General features: G+C 37.7%; 1 protein-coding gene across 3 annotated transcripts in view; it reads left to right on the forward strand.

Annotated features, from left to right (window-relative positions):
• lsamp (limbic system associated membrane protein) overlaps positions 1-18,768 on the forward strand; it is a 537,461-nt gene that overhangs the window by 470,971 nt on the left and 47,722 nt on the right. For all 3 annotated transcript variants that reach the window (XM_081614361.1, XM_008426059.3, XM_008426058.3), the window contains one exon: positions 16,156-16,281. In XM_081614361.1, the coding sequence (XP_081470487.1) occupies positions 16,156-16,281 (126 nt within the window). The remainder of the gene's footprint in view (positions 1-16,155; positions 16,282-18,768) is intronic.

Below are 18,768 nucleotides of genomic sequence, written 5' to 3' on the forward strand. Positions count from 1 at the left end.
CAAATACCTGTGAAGACGCCCTGCACATCTCATTCTCCAAAAAAGCTAGAAGACGACCTACTTCGTGGCCTGTGTATAGTAAATTTGCACTGGTGAAGGCTGAGACCTTTTTAAATTGTATAAATGTTTACTGGCATAACTTTTGTAAACAAACACATTCAGGAGCTTGGAAGAATACATTGAAAGTGTCGTTTAACTATCAAAAAATAGAAGGTCACTCCACTGTAGAAAGGATCACGTTGTATCAAGGGCATTATTGTCAACATGAATGAATTTTCTTGCCAAGAACTAGTTTCCGTTCATAGTGTATCTCGGTCTTCCAGTTTACGACAGTAAATGAATTTTTCCCTGAATTTGTAGAATGAGAGAAAATGTGTTTTGTTGACATGAACAGGTTCATTGTGTAAAGAAAAAAAAAAGCAAAACTAATGTTTTTGCCAGGAGTCTTTTAAAGATGTTTGAAATTTGTTCCCTAACATCCATCATGTGCTTTGCATGGATTACATACTCATGCACATCCTCAGCATTTTCCAGTGAGTGTACTTGGCTGCTACATTCCCTGCTGCCCCACCAGATGTCTGGCATGCTATTCTGTTGGACCATATGCTGGCCGGCGCTGATGCAGTGCTTTACATACCAATTCATGAGAGTGGCAACAGAGTATTAAACACTCGTGAAGAAGCATAACTTTTTGATTTACAGTTGCTTTATTAAAATGCTACAATTGCAATAAGTGCAAAAAAGTAACTAGTTTGCAGTAAATAGTGTTAATTTTTGTTTTGCTGCTTGATCGGTTTTTTATGCATATTAACATCGCATAAAGAAATAAAAGGAATAAAAATATATGTTTGCAGTTTTTTAGTAAAGTACAAATATTTAGAGTGGATGAAAGCCATATTTTAGCATTAACTGAGGAAATATAAGTTTGACTGCAGCTGAGTTATCTTAGTGCTTAATACGTTTTGTTTTGAGCAAATTCAATGTGAAAGTGGGATCTGAAAACAAAAAATGGCTGTCAGTGATATTGTGACAGGCAATTTGTTTTTGTGTGCAGTCTATGTGGTATGTAAATTTGTGTCATTATGCATGCACTGTGAACAGTTTTAACAATCTCCAAAACCAGTTTTAAACATTTTTTTTTTCCTTCCTGGTGGAGTGCATTTTGTTTTGTACCGCTTGAGCTGTTGTGGGAACAACAACTCAGCCTGGTTGAGCTGTATTGGATAAGTTCTTTGCTGAATGTATTGAATAGGCTAATGTTGAATTGAATTTATCTTATATTTGACAATAGCTGTCTAAAATGCCTTTACCCTCCCGCAGTCCTAGGAGGCGGTCAGGAGGACCCTGCGTGCGCTTTTACAAGTTTTTTTTTTTTTTTGTGTGGTTTTGGGAACTGACAGGCTGATGAACTACCCCCATTGTCTGACTGTGACATCTTTCTACAGATAACAGAAAGTTACTTCTTAGGCAATCCTAGGAACTGTAATCTACTTCAGAATTCAAAGTTTAGATGAGAGATGCACAATATATCAGCATTAATATCAGTATCGGCCAGTGTGCTTGAACATATCTGTATCAGTCCCATTAATAAAACTGCACCGACATTAACAATCAGTTTTCATTTCCATTTTGTTGCCAGTTGTGTATGTGGCTGAAGAAGGGAGAGGTATTCATATTGGAGTATTCATTAGGGTGAGTAAAGAAGAGATTGGGGGGAGAGTTAAAGCAGAGAATCCATCTCTGTGGCATGGACGTTTTTTCACAACGTCAGAAAGGTAGGGATATATTAAATGTATAGACATATGTATTGATACACTTAATATAAGTAAATATTGGTCATCGAGCAAAATGGTATAATATCAGATATTGATATTGACTAAAATGTTCAAAATGGTACATTCATAGTCAGATTTTTGTTTTTCACCCATTAGCTGTATATTCCAGGTATTAAACTTTGAGACTATAATACTGTAACAAAATATTCATTTATTTTACATCTTCTTGCATATTTAAGTCTCATTATTTTAGTAAAAGAAATAAAAATTTACTGTTTTGATACAGTATTTTTCTTTCCAATGATTAGGTATCCCAAAGTAACAGTGCAGTCACAGAACAGAGTCAGATATCTTCCTGCTTTTAACACTTTGATGGTGAAATTACAGATTAGATGGGCAATATTTTATTCCTGTGAAGACGCGCAAGAGTTGGCAGAGGTTAGATGCTGCACTAGCCACTGCAGTAAATAAACATATGAGGTTGTTATCTCTTGTCAGAGCTAGGGAATACTCAACTCCTGCAGCCTACTCATTACACTGGAGCTCAAGGGAAAATGCAGAAAGAAATGAAAGACATACTGGAGAAAAAGCGACGGTGATGATGTAAGAGCTGAGCGATTGACTGCAGCCGATAAACTGAAGAACAGAATGATAGATGCACATGTAAGATATTGGTGTAAAAAGCTCATCTGCATCCTTATGAGGATGTTTTTGATTATATAGAAAGCAACTAATGTAAAAGGAAATTGAAAAGCAGCACCGGTGACATCCACAGAGACTAAAGAGAGAGAGAAAGATGGAAACGATGAGCGTGTCCCCGCAGAAGAAAGAGCAGCTGTGAGCCCAGTCAAAGACTGTGCGTGTGTGAGTGGAGAGCAGTGTGTGGCAGTCTCCAGCTAAGTGTATCAGGTGTTTTCCACTCCAGAAGCTGTTCACAGTTCTTCACACAGCAAAGAACCAACACACTGGAAGAGAGGGCGCAAACTTGTAACTCAGTCAACCCGATCAATGGCATCGCTTTATTTTTACATTCTGGAGCCACAGATAAATCTCGCAAGATGTGAGGAACTTTTTTAGGAAAGATTTTCTCAATAAATTGTTGCTACTTATTTTTGTATTTTCCATTGTTATGCTAATTTCTCCTTTGATTTTCATCATTGAATCCATTAACATCATTTTGGTGGTTTAAAAAAAATCACAAAACACCAAAGTGTGACCTTTGTACCCTGCTTTGTCAAAGACGGATTAATAAACTTCTAACGGATGGAAGAAGAAAACTCCGCAGGTTTGACTTTTATCTAGACAAATCATTTCAAAAGGGTATTCATAATTTGCTAAACGTTTCATCTGTGTTTGAACTGCAAGCCCAATTTAAGCAATTGTAGATGCTAAAGCATCAACAGACAAATTCGTATTATTACAATCTCCATTTTTTCCACTTGCTTGTTGTTATTTAGCAACAAGAAGTTTGCCCTCACTCCTAAGCCTCATCGAGGTAAAAGATGAACCAGCTCATGAGATTTTCTCAGACAGCTAGAGCTGTGCCTGGTTTTGTGTTGTTTGTAATATAGCACTCACAGAGGCTGTAAACTTTTAAACTGCTTACTGTGTTGGATAGATCAGGATCAGTATGAAATTATGCAAGATGGTTAATTACTGTGGCACTTTAGAGAGCGCAGATGTTTCAGTACCATGCACATTTGGGTTCTCAGCTAAATAATACCCGTTTTTTGTCATCCCCCCCATGGCTCTTTTTTTTTTCATGGCTCCATGATTCAAATTACTATTGAGAATTTGACAATATATTTATCTGTGCAAACCACTTTGCCCAGTATTCTGTCACCTGATGTTAAAACAGATTAAATTTGAAGTTGTTGTAGCTCATTTTATCGTTTTGAATCTTAAAGCCATGTCCAAGTTCAGTTTATTAACATAGTTTGTAACACTTAACCAAGACTGCTCAGTCTTTGTGATTCTCAAAACAGAAAAAAAATGTAAATTATTCACCGGGATGTGCTTTTTTTCGACTTTACACTAAAAATGCACTTTTCAAACTGTAAACACTTGCTACTTATCTGCTTCATCTGGATAACACATTTCAGTTTTGTTTTCTTTACAGGGCCAAGTTATTGCAAACAGCTCATGACACTTTACTCCACAAACAGATGAACATAATTTTCACTTATGTAGGTGTGATCCACTTTATTACATTCTAGTACTTTCATAAAGTTATTTTCTGATACAAGAACAAACATGGATGGAAGATGTAAACATAAATAAATGCCAGCTATGACAAGATCCTTGAAATTATCTCCTACCTTAAGTGCTGGCTTGACGGGGATGTTTAAATATGATGGGGATTTGAACCTTTAACTTGATGATAAATATTTAGCACATATAACAAATCAATAAGAAAAAAAATAATGTTCAAAGAAACATCTAAAGAATTTTTTGATTTAACAAATTCTTGCCATGTTAGTTGGAAATTTTCTTGCCCCACAATCAGAATCAAATAACAATATCAGTAGTAAAACATGTGCAGTTCTATTTATAAAATGTTAAAAGTGTGATTAAAGAAGTTCTCCTTTCTGGATGTGGTTAAAGTGGCATCTGGGCAAAGACAGTATTGTTAAATGTGAGTCTTGAACAGCGATTTAGTTGAATCCGAGTTGTAGCTTGGCCGTGGGCTTACGGTTGTGTGGTGGCGTTTCAGTATGAAAGAAGGTCAGTTTGTTCCTGTTGTGCAGTTGATGAGAGGTGAATCTGCAGCAGAGCGGAGCTTAGAAAAGGTGTTGTGGAGCAGACAGTCTGGTGGAAATTTGAGTACACCGGAGGTGCGGAGGACAATTGTGGAAAGGCTGGTTCCGAAATGGTTTTTAACACCAGAGGTTTGTTGAAGAAAACTCAAGTCGAGGGACCTAATAGCAACCTGGGAGCACAAGAGAATGAATGTAATCTGAAGCCAAGATAAATAGAGTTCTAAAACACAGGAGAGCTTGACCTTACAGAACAATGAGACTAGATACTACCCAGCAAAGTAGATCACCTGGTGGAAAGAGGTTTTTATGCAGGTCCTAAAGTCCTCATAGTCTGATAAAGAGCCTGGTATGCAGCTGTGCACAGATAGAAAAGTCCACCTGCAGAGATGCTCTGAAAAAATAAGACTCACACTCTCACAGAAAATACACGCATACACACCACAATCATGACCTTTGCTTTTACCATTGTTCCTTTAAATAACCCCTGGAGCTCCTTAAAGGGCACTTTTTTTTTTCTTTTACTTTGATCCCCTTTGCATATACATAGTATTCTTATAAAGAATACAGTATTCTCATTTGATTGGGAAGTAACTTGAATGTGTTCAGTCATATCATTTAAGGCTCTTTTGTATATAGATGCAGCCAAACATGTTTTTATATGATTTACCTGCACTTTTGTAAAATCTTCTTAATACGAGTATTTTCATAATCCTATCTAAGGATAATCTGAGCTCTGGTTGAGAACTATTGCAACAAGAGCAGGATGAACTCGTTCTGCCAGGTTGAGGCTCTCACTGAGCAGGATTTCATGTGCTATTGTGTCTTATTTCTGAGAGGTAACTGACACGTCTATTTTCTGACCTTTACCCATGGACATGAAATTTGGATCATGACCAAAACAATAATGTCTCAGAATAGAAGCACCTGAAATTGGCTTGGGTTACTGGGCTCAGCCTTACGAATAAGGCCAAGAGCCGTGTCGTCTGAGGGGAGCTCGAAGTGAATCGAAAAGAGTCAGATGAGATGGTTTGGGAGCCTGATGAGAATGCCTCCTGGCTGCCTCTCAGATTAGATTAAAATGCTTTATAAACTAAGCATGTAGGACTCTTGTTACTCCCTCACTGATACATGAACACAGAAATGCAAACTCTAAGAGTCCACGTTATGCAGTCAACTTTAGCAGATTGTCTCAAATGGGAATAAATCAGGTAGTATCGATTGGTTAGTGCTGACTATTAGTTTCACTTCCTTGGAACATCCTTAAGGGTCTCTGGGAATCAGGGGAATTGTACTGAAAGGCCATCTGAATGCCACAGTAAGCCACACTGTAATCTAAACTATTTTTTATTGCCTGGGTGAACAAAGAAGTAGTTCTGTACGTTAATGTTTTGAACTTCAGGCTTTCTTCTAAATTAGGGAGTGTCGATAAGACACAGTAGTGGACTGCAAACATTTAAACTTGACCTCATTTTGGAATGCATAAGAATTAACCATTAATGAAAAATGTTTACTAAAACACCTGTTTCTGAGAAGAAGATGGAGGCAAAATGTTCAATGTAAAATAGTTCAATAAAAAACATATTTGATGGCTACAGTGGAATAACGGTGTAAGAAAGTTCAGTCCAACAACCTTGGAGTCTTCGTTGAGAAACCTTTAAAATGACAAAGCAAAGGTGACTTGCTTTCACACTGTTTCTCTTTTTAATGATCTCCTTTCATGGGCTATGGTTTTAAGTGGTAGGCCATGTAGATGGGTAGGTTTGCAGATGTGATACGATCTTTCCATTTTAAAACGAACAGTACTTGATGTGCTCAGAGGTATAATTTTATGACGTAACCCTGAGTTACAGGGTTATCCCTGACATTATGTTCCTTTTTGTTTTATGTTTTGTTCTGGACTAAATGTCTGTAAAATAGTTGGATTTGTCCTGAGGTTAAATCAGTCTATGTACTAATTAGGTGACTTCTTGGTAGCACATTTTATTAATAGCTACATGAATATATGTCGGCTTAAAATAAATGGTCACCAAATATTTTAGATTTTTATTTTGTAAAAAGAAATAAATAAAAAAATGGGAAAAAACATTAACCCTAACCCTAACCCTATACCATATAAATTTATGGTTTCAGTATGGTAGATTTGTTCAAGGTATTTGAATATTTAACTGAAAACAACGAGGAAAAGCTGTTTAACGTTCTTTTATTTTCTCCTCTTTAATCCCCTCTTTTCCATCACTTGGAGAGAAACTACTCTTGGACCTTTCTGCCTTGCGTCTCCTGATCTCCACGTTTTAGTGCAGAGACCAATTAAATGTTCAAGCAATTTACAAGCTGCTGCCCTGAGCCCAACCATCAATTGGAAGAAGACTAAAATAAAAAATAAAAAAATGGACTACCCACTTAATTAATCACCTTGGGGGTCCCCAAATCACTCGAGGTTTATAACAGGGTGGATGGAAATCTGATAGCTCTAGCACACTGTTAAAAATCAGCAGAAATGGAAAGCTCTTCTTCACCTCCTTGAGTCAGGAAAGGCCAGTAGGCCGTGGCATCTGTGTTACACTCTGTGTTTCCTTTGAAAGTTTCTCATTCGTCTTGGGCTTTTAAAGCACTGCAGGTGCTAATGGCTACATAAGAAATGAGGAGAGAAAAAGTTCTTTTTTCCTTTGTTTTTTTGATCTTCCCTTTCTTCAATTTATGGTGAGAGGCACATGTGCAGTGGAAATGTAGTTAGTGAGAAGTCCCCTTTGCATTTCCAGGTCACTTGGCAAGAATCTTATCTGGGTGACTGCGGACAAGACACTTCAGGTTTTAACGCAAACAGTCCACGCTCCTACAGTTTGCATAGGGAGATGGAATAGTCAGCTGAAATGTGTATTTAGACTAATGTGTGTGCCGCCCATGTTATGCAGAGGTCGCTTTTCATGAGATCGAATGGTGGTTTAAAGATGAGTAAATAAAGTGATAAACCACATATTTGATCACTGAGTAAGATTTGGATGGACAAAATGTCTGTTTGTGTGTGATTCAACTGACTAAAAATAGCAACATAAGCATCAAGCTCGTGCTCCTGTCGGACTGCTTCCTGTCTCGTCACAAACGGAGCACTGATCTTGTTGCAACTGCAAAACGTCAGTCCTGAGAAAGGCAACATGTAGGTCAGATGTGTCCAAAATTAGATTTTGCCCTGGACTCACCATGTGGAACATGGTGGTGGCAGCATCATGCTTTTTTTTTCCAGCAGTCACAAGTCGGAGTCAATTCAGCGTTTTATTTTCTATTTTAAATAAATATAAAAAATGAATAGCGGAAGGAGAATGTTTAGTTGTTGACAGTTGTAACTCAGCTGATGCTCCCTTTCAAGAAGCTATTACAGCGAAACAGATGTAACCTCTATGGAAAGAAGAAAACGGAGAGAAAATAAAAAGTTAATTGTTGAAATAACGGTGAATAATGCAGATTGGAGAGTTGAAGAAAGGAGCAAAATGAGGAAGTGGCCAGCGTGTCCTCCAGCATCCGTAGAACAGCGTAATTAAAGAAATGGTTTAGGACAGTGGTGGGCACAGTTCCGCCAATGTGCTAATAGTGGAACCAATTTTTCATGTTGCACTTGGCGTCAACCTAAATATTTTTTTTTTCCTGAATAAATTCTGAATCGTTAATTTACTCGACCGTTTTGTAAACTTTTACTTGAATAAAGTTTGATATCTGTGTTGAAGTTTTGAGATCAATCAAATGACAGATGTGATTGTATCAGTGGAGTGAAAAGGCAATGCTGGAGGAATGTAAGCAAAGGTTCTATACCACTGAAACGCAAGTTAAATATGCAGTGATGGAATAGATGAGTACTATGTTCTGTAAGCATTTTTTAGCTCAGGGTTTCAATTTCTTTATCAACCATTTCATATGCATGGATTCTGTGTGCTTCCCCTACTTGCTTTGTTTTTTACTTTAATCAGCTTGAATGGTTTAAGCCACTTAATTGTTGTTTTTTTCACCTTTTACAATAACATATTACCTTGTGGGTTTAAGGTGCCATATTGTAAACACACAAAAGGGCTAAAAACAAGCTCGCCGAGGAAGTAGACATAAACACACAGCAGCATTAAGTCACAGCAGGTGCTTATTTAAAACGACGTGATTCCGTCTCTTAGTTTTGACGGCGGCTGCCCTGGTTGAGCTGACTTTCTTTATAGAAAGGAGGTAATTGGTGCTAATGCTTCCAAGCACTAAAAGCCAAAAGCAAAAAAAAAAAAAAAAAACCTACAAGTGCTTTCTCCTGATTATCCTCTAATGGTCTCAAATTAGCTGAGCATAATCATATGCCTCTTATGCACTGGCTTCCATATCCCTCCTCCAAATGTCACACAGAGAGCCGGTGGGGGGTAAATGTTAGGCAAGGCAAAAAAAAATTATAATAATAATAAGCTCATATAGGGGGAAAAATACAAAACATTCAAAATGATATACACACACCTCAGTCTTTATAAATGTGCTATTGTTGTACAGTACAATAACATCTTTGATGTAAAAAAAAAACAAAACAAAAAAAAACACAGAACTGTATCAAAACAACATAAAAAAAGTCTTTCATTTTGGATTCTGCCTCCTATTTTATGACCATAAAGCCAGTGAGTGTGGGAATGAATCTTTACAAAGACTAAGGCTGTCTTGTTGTTTCCCTCTGTCTTGCATGTCTGCTAAACAAGAGCGTAGAGTTTGGCACCGTAATCTGTGCATTGTAATGAACAGTTTAGCTTGAACATAAAGCAATGTGACAGAATACAGGTGGGCGAAGGCTCATTTTGTTTTTCTCTGCGTCTTCCCTGCTTCTGTTCAGAACCTAATTTATAGATCGTTTTATTTGCGATGAACCCAACAAGAATATTGGTACTTTTGTTTTTTGCTACATTAGAAAATAGAAGTTGTTATTGCATAGAAAATGAGTTCAGAAAAGGAGAAAAACATCACAGGAGAACTTGGAAGTAAATTTAGATGTAGGGCATAAGCAGTGTAACAACCAGTTAAATGTTTTATGGTCCAGAAGAGCATTTCTTTAGTGTATATGCTGTTTTATTCCTCTACAAAGCAAAGCTCTAAACAATGGTTTAACTTTATTTTATAATTTTATTGACAAACACCCTATGGACCACAGTCAAGAAAAAAATCTTAAGTGTTTGGTCAAACTACTGACTTGACAAAACTTATTTTGAATTACGCCTCAGTGCTCTGATTTTCAAATGGGTTTCGTCAGCTGCTGGCAATCCCCCCAAGTAGGTAAGGTCAAAAGATCTGCCAAAGATCACTTCTTGTGGTTTATTCAAACTCAGCGGGGAAGTCTCTTTTGCATAACGTCTGCAAGCCAAAGTCATTTTTTGTGTGATTTCTATTCATCTGAATTTAAGGGGACTAGAAGTCGGACCACCTTTGCTACTCGTCTTTAGTCCCAGACAGGGATGAACCGGGAGTAGAAACCCTGGATTTTCTCTCAAACAGACCCGCTGCCCGTCATAGCTGTGATTGTCTGTTATAATAAAAATATTATTATACAGTTTCCCTTAGGTCTACATTCACTATTTTGCCAAATGGATTGTCTCACCCTTCAATTTGAACATTCCTAGGAGCATAAAATCACAAATGTTTATTTGATTTCAACAATTCAATAGCAAAATATCCCATGTCAACACATTTGAATCATCTGACAGAATGCTACTCCCCAATGAGGTTCAGATGTCACCGAGGTGTTTGCTCTTGTCTGTGTTTATGACTGCGATTTCCCCCACTGGGGTTTCAGCAGGATAGCCTCCCCCCTGCTTCAGCACAGGGTGAGGATCCGTTCAAACACCTGAAATATGAGTGGCAGCATAGTTTTATCTCAGGGAAAATCTAGACACATGTGGTTAGTGTGGTTGTAAACCTGCATCTCACATCCACTGAGGATCTTTGCATTGTAAGTGTTTTTTGAAATACAGGCAAAGTTACTTCCTGTCTCTTTGGATGTGAATGTTGTATTGATCTTATGACAAGTTTTTAGTGGGAATATTGAAGACTTTCCTTTGGGGTTTGTCATGGTTTCATACTCAGACCTCTTTTTTTTCTCTCTTCCTGTTTGTTGGTGTCTGTTGTGAGAAAACATGAAGCCTCTTTCCGATTTCTTACTCTCGGCTTTTTGTTGCTCTTTATGTCTGTTCTATATCTTCTAATGTTTTGTCCCTGTATAACACTTTGGTTAAATTTGTTTTTGTTCACATAAAGTGTTATTAAAGAGAAATTATTTACTTTATTTGACCTTGAAGCGATGCTCATGAATTTTTGGTAAATGCTCGATAGAGTTGTTTTTTTAATGATGTCAGTAGCCTTGTCCACATATCTTTTAAAATTTTCCAGCTCTAGTCATATTTGTCTTCAACAGAATACTGAAATAACACGGATGTGAAAAAAATGTTCTGCTTCTTTTTAAACAATTAAATGCTACTGCACATGGACAGAATTACGCACTGATACTAAGTAAACCATAATTAGCACATTTCTATTTAACTATTGTTTACATAGTGACTGTTTTGGCCTTTTTTTCTGCAGTTGTCCATTCTTTAATTATCCAGTCAGTAAAGAAAGTGTCTTTTTTCCCCCTGAATTCCCTGCCAGACACTTCTTCTCTCTGGGAAAAGCTTGTCACTTGGAGTCAGGATTTGCCTGAGGTTCTTTTTCTTTCATTTTCCCTCTTCTTGTCTGCTCAATATACTGTGATAAGGACATAAACCTACAGACATGAACACGTTTTTCTCTAATTACTCTTTCTTTCTATGTGTGCACACTATATCACTGTCTTTGAAGTTTGAAATAGCAGTTGAAATGAAGGTCACTGTATATATATATTTTTTAATGTTTTCATCTGAGATTAATTAATTTTCTGTTTCTGTCTGAGGGCCTTGTCTTTTTTAGCCAAAAATCTTTTTGTTGTTGTTGTTGGAGGTGGTTTCCTTACTTTTTCATTTGGTATTGTTTGTTGTTGTTGTTGGGAAACCTGCCATGAAGAAGGGAAATCTCCCACCGCAAAATATGAGCTGTTGTATTTGGATATAGATGATGCTGGGCATGGTGGATGGGTTGAGTTATGATAAACATGAACATTAATTCTCTAAAGCAAGGTCTGAAAAGTACAAACAGTTATTGGAATATTAAATATCTTATATAACTCATTTCAGTGGTTAAAACATTTGCAAACTGTGCATGCCATCTTTCCTGCAACTTTGGAGGGGAACTGCTTTTCAGCTAGCTGCCCTTTCCACAAATATTCCTTGAAGGCTGACCTATGATCACGCCCTCACCCGCCCCCTGTCACCGCTGACAGCTGAACACCAGGCGCTCTACGGCTGCATGAGTTGAAATGTCATTCACCCTTCTTTTCTTCCCCATTGTTATGCTTTTTTTCATGTCTTCTCCTTCTTCGTTTCTCGCCCACACTTCTGTCCCTCCTTCCCCGTTTTTATATGTGACAGGATTATCGCAGCATGAGCTGTCGCGTCCCCTCCCGATCCATTTATTTTATCAGCTTCTGAAGATTTATTTGCCAGTCACACCTCCCACTCATCAGTTTTCCCCCCACCAAGACCCCAACAGCCGATTTATAGATGAAAATAAATAAATAAAAGAGAAAAAAATGGAAAGAAAACAATGGACAATTTGGTCCTTTGTCACTTCTATGGAGAGCCCCCCTCCTCAGCAACCCTTGTTTCATTTTGTCACATCTGGAAAGCACATCTTCATTTCTGCTAGGCCATTTGACTACAGCAATAACTCTGTATGACTTCGGTGAAGATGCTGCGTGGCATGATTGTGACTGCCCTGTCAGTTGGTATTAGGCAGATGGTTTCCAGCGGGGCGCTATGTGTGTGAGTGAAAGAGACGGAGAGATGGAGGGACGTTGGATGGGAGAAATGCTGTTAGTGTTGTTGTGCAGAGATAAAGCTCCAATAATACCCTTGCTGGGGAATCAGAGATTGAAATACCGTTTCTTTGAAAATGCGGTCGATATGAAGGAATGAGCAATGAGTTCAACACTATCAGATTTAGAAAACAACAATTCCCACACGATACATTGCTCACAAATGACTGTTTTGCTCCATATCATTGAAAGCTTTCAGTATGGATTCTAAACGTGTGCCGTTGATGTTGATTTGGAGACATAGGAAAAAGTGTCTTAGGCTTTACAATCATAAAGTCCTGCTTTGGACCAATTAACAAGTCTTACATCAGACTACAACCATTAACTTCTAATTACTAAATTAGGATTTCCTGTCTTAGAAAGCAGCGTATAATTGTAGAGGGAAAGGATTAAATTGCTTTCAAGATATTTTGCATGTAAAAAGTTGGAATGCATTTGAATTCAGCTCCCAACCCCTTGGTGTCAATAGTTCACAGAGACTTCTATCAAATATATCTATAGTCTGAATTTTCCTTTGGTTCATTTCTGCAAAAGAGCTGCACATCACCCAAATAGCTTATGCTATTTGTTTAGAACAACTTTGAACAGCAGTCTTCAATTCTTGCGATACAATCTTTTCATTAATTTTCAGTCAGTTATCTCTGGCTCAGTGTTGTTGTCGAGCTGTATGATGATTTTATGCCATAATCTCAAGTTTTTTGTAGCGCTAAAGGTTTTATTTTATGGTTGACTTGTATTTATTGTCATCCAGTTTTTGGCATTGATGGCCTTTATTTGAAAGTATTCCCACAGGAAGGGGGCAGAGAGAAAGTTTTACTAAAGACGAGAGCTACATCCAGAAAAGGAACTGGCAAAGGATAACCCTTCACAATTAGGTGACCTACTAGAAGCAGGCCTTTTATCATCCTCAGATTAACACCAATCAACAATAACGTGCAACATTTTTGTTGATAAGGCCTATATAAAGCTTAGTTGAAACAACTTGAGATAAAATGTTTCTATCGCTGTTTCTAGAGGCAGAATAAATTACTTTAAAAATATTTTTATTCTAATTATTCTCTGTTCTAACAAAATATTTTGTCACAAGTGTCAGAAAGAGATACACACCAGCACATACTTTTTGACAAGGGAACATTTTTTGAGACATCTCCAAAGAGGCAAAAAGAAACCTGAAAGTCCTGCCTTAAAAAAATGTGTACCTTGACGAAAATTATTTCCAGCATAAAGTGTGGCCTATTGTTGATTTAACTAAATGAATGTGGCACCTTGAAACCTGCATGTTGTCTATTTGTTGAGCAACAAAAGGGACTAATCTTGTGGAGCGAGGCTCTGGCCCTGATGAACTGAAGGATGAACTTCAAACAGCTGGTGTCAAAGAGGGAAAGGGTCAACATTATTCTTTTCCTGTATACTTCAGGGTCCTGATGATGTACGTCAGAAGTGGCAGCGTGCGTCTTATCTGCAGAATGAGTCAAAAGCAGCACTCTTTGTCTTTGTCCTTGGCATCGGCAGGTGGTGATAAATGGGGACATTGAAGCCTCAAAAAACTGCTACACTGGCAGTCTCCAAAGCCTGTCCTGCAAAGTACTTCCTTTACGCCATTTAGTGGTTCATGCAGTGAAATAAAGGAGATCTATTTCTTACAAAGGTTTTTCTTGCAATTTTGCTAAACAAAAAAGTACAGTGGTAGAATGGTAGCCTTCAATGCTAATCAAAATGACTTAGAATCCAATTTAGAACCCTCAAAACCTCAATACGTACTGTAGGATTTTATTTCCATAATTGAAGAAATTTTGGGGATCAACTATGAAATTAGTCCTGTGATTCATTTGCTTGATCAAACAAGGATTGAAGTTCCATCTATCCATGGCCACACATACTGTAAATATTAAATGAGTGAAACCGATTTCACATAGAAACGGCATGTATTTGCGATACTATAAAGCCTAATGACCCAGCATTACCTTTACCATATGGAGAGTCAGTTGCAGGTTGAGAGCTGCTCATAAATGTCTGCAGATAGTGATCAGAAACCATCCTCAGTGACTTTAAAATCATAAACAGTATTTTGTAAAACATCAGATTGCAAACAAGGACACTTGAATGATGACTCCTATCACATTTTATTCAGCAGAATAGTTAAGTTAGAGTATGAACTGAAGTCTCTTTTTTAACACTAATAAAAACAATCAATGAAAACAAAATCCCATCTAATGATCATCTCTGACCTGGACAATGAACTCGGTGCATCTCTCTGGACGGGTCTGGTGCGCCTCGTCCAGAGAGTCTTGCTGACTTCTGATTGTCAATCTGAGAGATGTGAATTTTCTGTTAGGCTTGTTGAACATTGATTAAACCGAGTGAAAAGCATATGGAGTTAAATGTCATTGTAATTATTCTTAAAAATGACACGTAAAAATAGAATATGATCGAATGCTTTTGACTGCATCTGTCAAAATGACTGAATGAAAAGGTCCTGCTTCAGTTCTCTGTACAAAACAAAGCATAAAACAAGTTGCTGTTTTTTGTTGTTGTTGTCGTTTCCATGCCACCTAACTACAGTCTCAACAGCATACACCCAGCATTGGAATTTACGACATAACTTTGGTTTCTGCAATTTCCAGAATCCATAAAGCAAATACTATTTTAATCTTGGACAAAATGGGCTGCATGACCACTGCAGGGAAATATAGTTTCACTGTCAATATTAATATGAAAGGCAAACCTGCATTCAGACTAGACTGCACTTGGGTATTGCTTTGTTTACTGATATTATAAGGTCACACTGAAGGAAAGGAAACTTTTAGCTTGTAAAGATGGGCTCAGATCAGGGGAAAAAAACTGGTTTAGATTTTCAAAGTCATTCAGTGTTGCAAAGTTAAACCTCAAGTAGATCCATAATCAATGTTTTAGAGTTTTGGAAAAAAAATATTTTATTTGATTTAAATTAAACATGAATGAACTTCATTATATTCACCATTGTTCATCATCATTTCTGCTTTACCATTATTCATCTATGCCACTTTAGAGTTGTGAAACTCTTGATGAATACCCTTTGCATCAGTCATGATTGATTACATGCTAGCTGATGACTTGCTTTATCGCTTTTACCCTCAGAATATGTCAGAGCTCGTTCCTCCTCCCAAATCTCTCGTTTTGAGGCTTTATTTTTTACTTATTTATGTATTATTTCATTAAAAGTGACAGGACTGGGAGGCCAGAGTAAACAGAGACTGCAAAGGAGAATAATAATCAGACACGGCTGAATACAAAAAAGGAAGGTAAACGCAACCTTTAACCTGTACATTATGAATCATGCATTAAAGCCCGCCTTCTCGAGGTGTGTTTGACTCAAAATCAGCACGAAACAACTGTCGGATCTCCCGCAGGACAAAAGAACCAATCTGTCTATTTGATTAAATTGCTTATTGAGATCTTTGTTTTCAACACATTATTTGGATCTGCCTCTAAAGGCGAAATTTAACAGAAAAAAGTTTTCTATAAACCCACCTAACCTCTGAAGAGCAATACATTCTTTTTTTTCCATTGTCGTTCCTGCTTTATATCACCACTTGCCTTATGTGAAAATGTATTCTGAGAGTTATGTGAAACATTCATGAGATTATTTATACTCTGGCTTCAGTGCAATCACACATCAAATCTCCTGTGTCCACAGTTCCAGCTACAATCTACAAGGTGTCAGAAGACATCATTGTAAATGAGGGCAGCAACGTGACACTCAGCTGTTTGGCAAGTGGCAGGCCGGACCCTCTAATCACCTGGCGGCTGCTCAACCCCTCAGGTAAGAAACATGCAAACATTGCTCATTATTTTGGTTATTTTGTCCAGGTGTCTCACAGGCTGTGAGACAGATTTTGTCATTATATACCGTTAATGTTCGGTTTCTTACCTGACCCCCGATACGCAAACACAGTTTGAAAAAAATACTGCATCTAAATCTAGAAATACAGATTTCACCATGTGAAGTGCTGTAAGAAATATATTTGGTATCCTACAGACGTCTTCTGTTTTATCCCTTCAATGAAATGTTTCAGATAAATAGACAAGGAAAACCTGAGTAAATATGATTTTTTTTTTTACATAGTTAATTTAATCATGGATGAACTTAAACATACCTTCAGTAAGGAAAAAAAGGCTTGCCGTGTTTTGTGTCCCCATGAATGTGTAATCAGTACATTTATGAGGTAATTCTAGTTGGATGGGCAAGGTTCACCATTGCTCCATGTTTTAATGTTTTTAATCGTTAAAAGTCTCCCCAGGGGTGTTTTGAATTATTTACAGATTTGAAAGTATGGATTCTAAGCTTTCTAATAATGTCAAACATAGAAATAAAAAAAACAGATATGGTCATTGGAATGTGAGCAAATTGTCCTCAACGGTTCAAATGAATTGACCCCAAGCCAGATCAGTTACCAGTGGGGAGGTTAACAAAAATTTACATTACTTTGCAAAAAAACCCAACACTCCCTTGTTGACTGGCGACTGGTATGACCGGGAAGGTTTACAGTCAGAAGCTCACGTTTGTCTGGTTAGAAATTTTTAGAGGTCTTTGTCCCTTTTTCCAACAAGGCTGCTGTGGCTGGGAAGTCTGGGCTTCTTTGCTTAGGCTGCTGCCCCCCCATCTGACTCCGGATAAGCAGAAAATAATAATGAATACAACGTGTTGGACAATGTTTTCTTTCAGCAACATTGTCACAGTTGTTTATTTTTTTCCTGAATCCCTGCAGTTCAACTGCACAACAAATACCAACAAGCAAACATCATCAACAAAAACTCTACCCACCATGAAGCATGGCAGTGGCAGCATCATGCTCTGGTTGTACATCTATGCAGCAGGCACTGAGAAAAAGGAAAATATTGCCAAATCCAAGAGGATTATCTGATTTGACTGTCACTGAAATATAATGCAGGATATATGATTTTCAACAAGACAATGACCCCAAATAAACAGCGAAACTATTCAGAAATGGCTCAAAGAGAAAAAGTAGGACACCGAGGCGCTCCCAGTTCAAAGACCAGATCTGATTCATATTACGATCTTATGGTGGACATAAAAATAAGATTGATCCCAAAGCCACCTGACAAAGCTCGAGCTTGTTAGTAAGAGTTGATTGACCAGATGTGCCAGCCTGAGTGAGCCGTATCCAGTCCGACTCAGGGCAGCCAGTGATGCATCTAATGTCACATGTGGTACATATTTATGCAGTCATTCATGTTATCTTTTTTGATATTAATGAAGTGACATGTTTTGTTTTCACTTTGAAATTAAAATAATTGCTTTCCTTTCTCCAAATCCTTGCCAAATTGTAATGACCTTGGCATTATTTACGACAGCAATTACAACCTGAAGCCTTAGAGGGGATGGACACTTTTAGAGGCTTTTTAGTTTCCTCAGATGTTAGCAGCATTTTGCTTTCGGGATGTAGCGCTTTTTCAGAGAAACAATGCATGTCGCAGGTCCCCGATAAGCTCGTAGAGTGATGGATGAAGATTGTGGAGTTGATGAAATCCCAGATTTGATGAGAGATTTGTGCTGATGGAAAGCCATTCTATGCTCATCTCTCTTTATCATTTGCCTCGTCATCTTGTCAGTACTCCAGACATGTTTCACTGACCACATCTGTTTCCTGCACCTGCAGCCTGAATAAATTGGAGAGGTGTATTGGCCTCTTTTCCATATAGGCATTAAAGAAGGCCAATTTGTTCTCCCTAATTTTACATGCCTTGTGGATCAGACAGTCTGCAAGCTTCTCTGAAGTGCAGTGGAAGTGGAAAACTTTTTTTTTTGTATTGCCTATAAAGTCAAAACAGAGGGTAGTTCAGATTTCTAATAAAGGTGTTGAAATACCTTTGTATACATTGATAGTATTTTGTTTGGACGAATAGATGAAAATATCTATCGAGGTACAGAAAAGCTACGATCTGAGCTACAACAGTCTGCTTTTATTTGCCATTTCAAATTCTGTTTTCATAACGTGGCTTTTTTATATATTTTTTATTTGCTTTGCCTGTGTGTTATTGAGAAAGACATATTTTAAACAAGAAGGGAGAGTGAAAGAAAGGGGGGAAGAAAAGAAACGGTCAATGCACAGGCAGGATTGAAACCTGCACTATATGTCTGCCACATATGGCTTCCTGAGATGAGAGCAGCACTTAATTTGAAAGCACTGGCACTGTTATTATTTTGGCTGCTGTTTTATGGGAGTCTTTCTCTGCAGAAACCTTAAGTCTGATGCAGCTCATGAGTGTGTGCAGGGAGAGATAATGG

The sequence above is a fragment of the Poecilia reticulata genome, chromosome 13, assembly GCF_904066995.2.
Source record: "Poecilia reticulata chromosome 13, P_reticulata-male-v2, whole genome shotgun sequence".
NCBI lineage: Eukaryota > Metazoa > Chordata > Actinopteri > Cyprinodontiformes > Poeciliidae > Poecilia > Poecilia reticulata.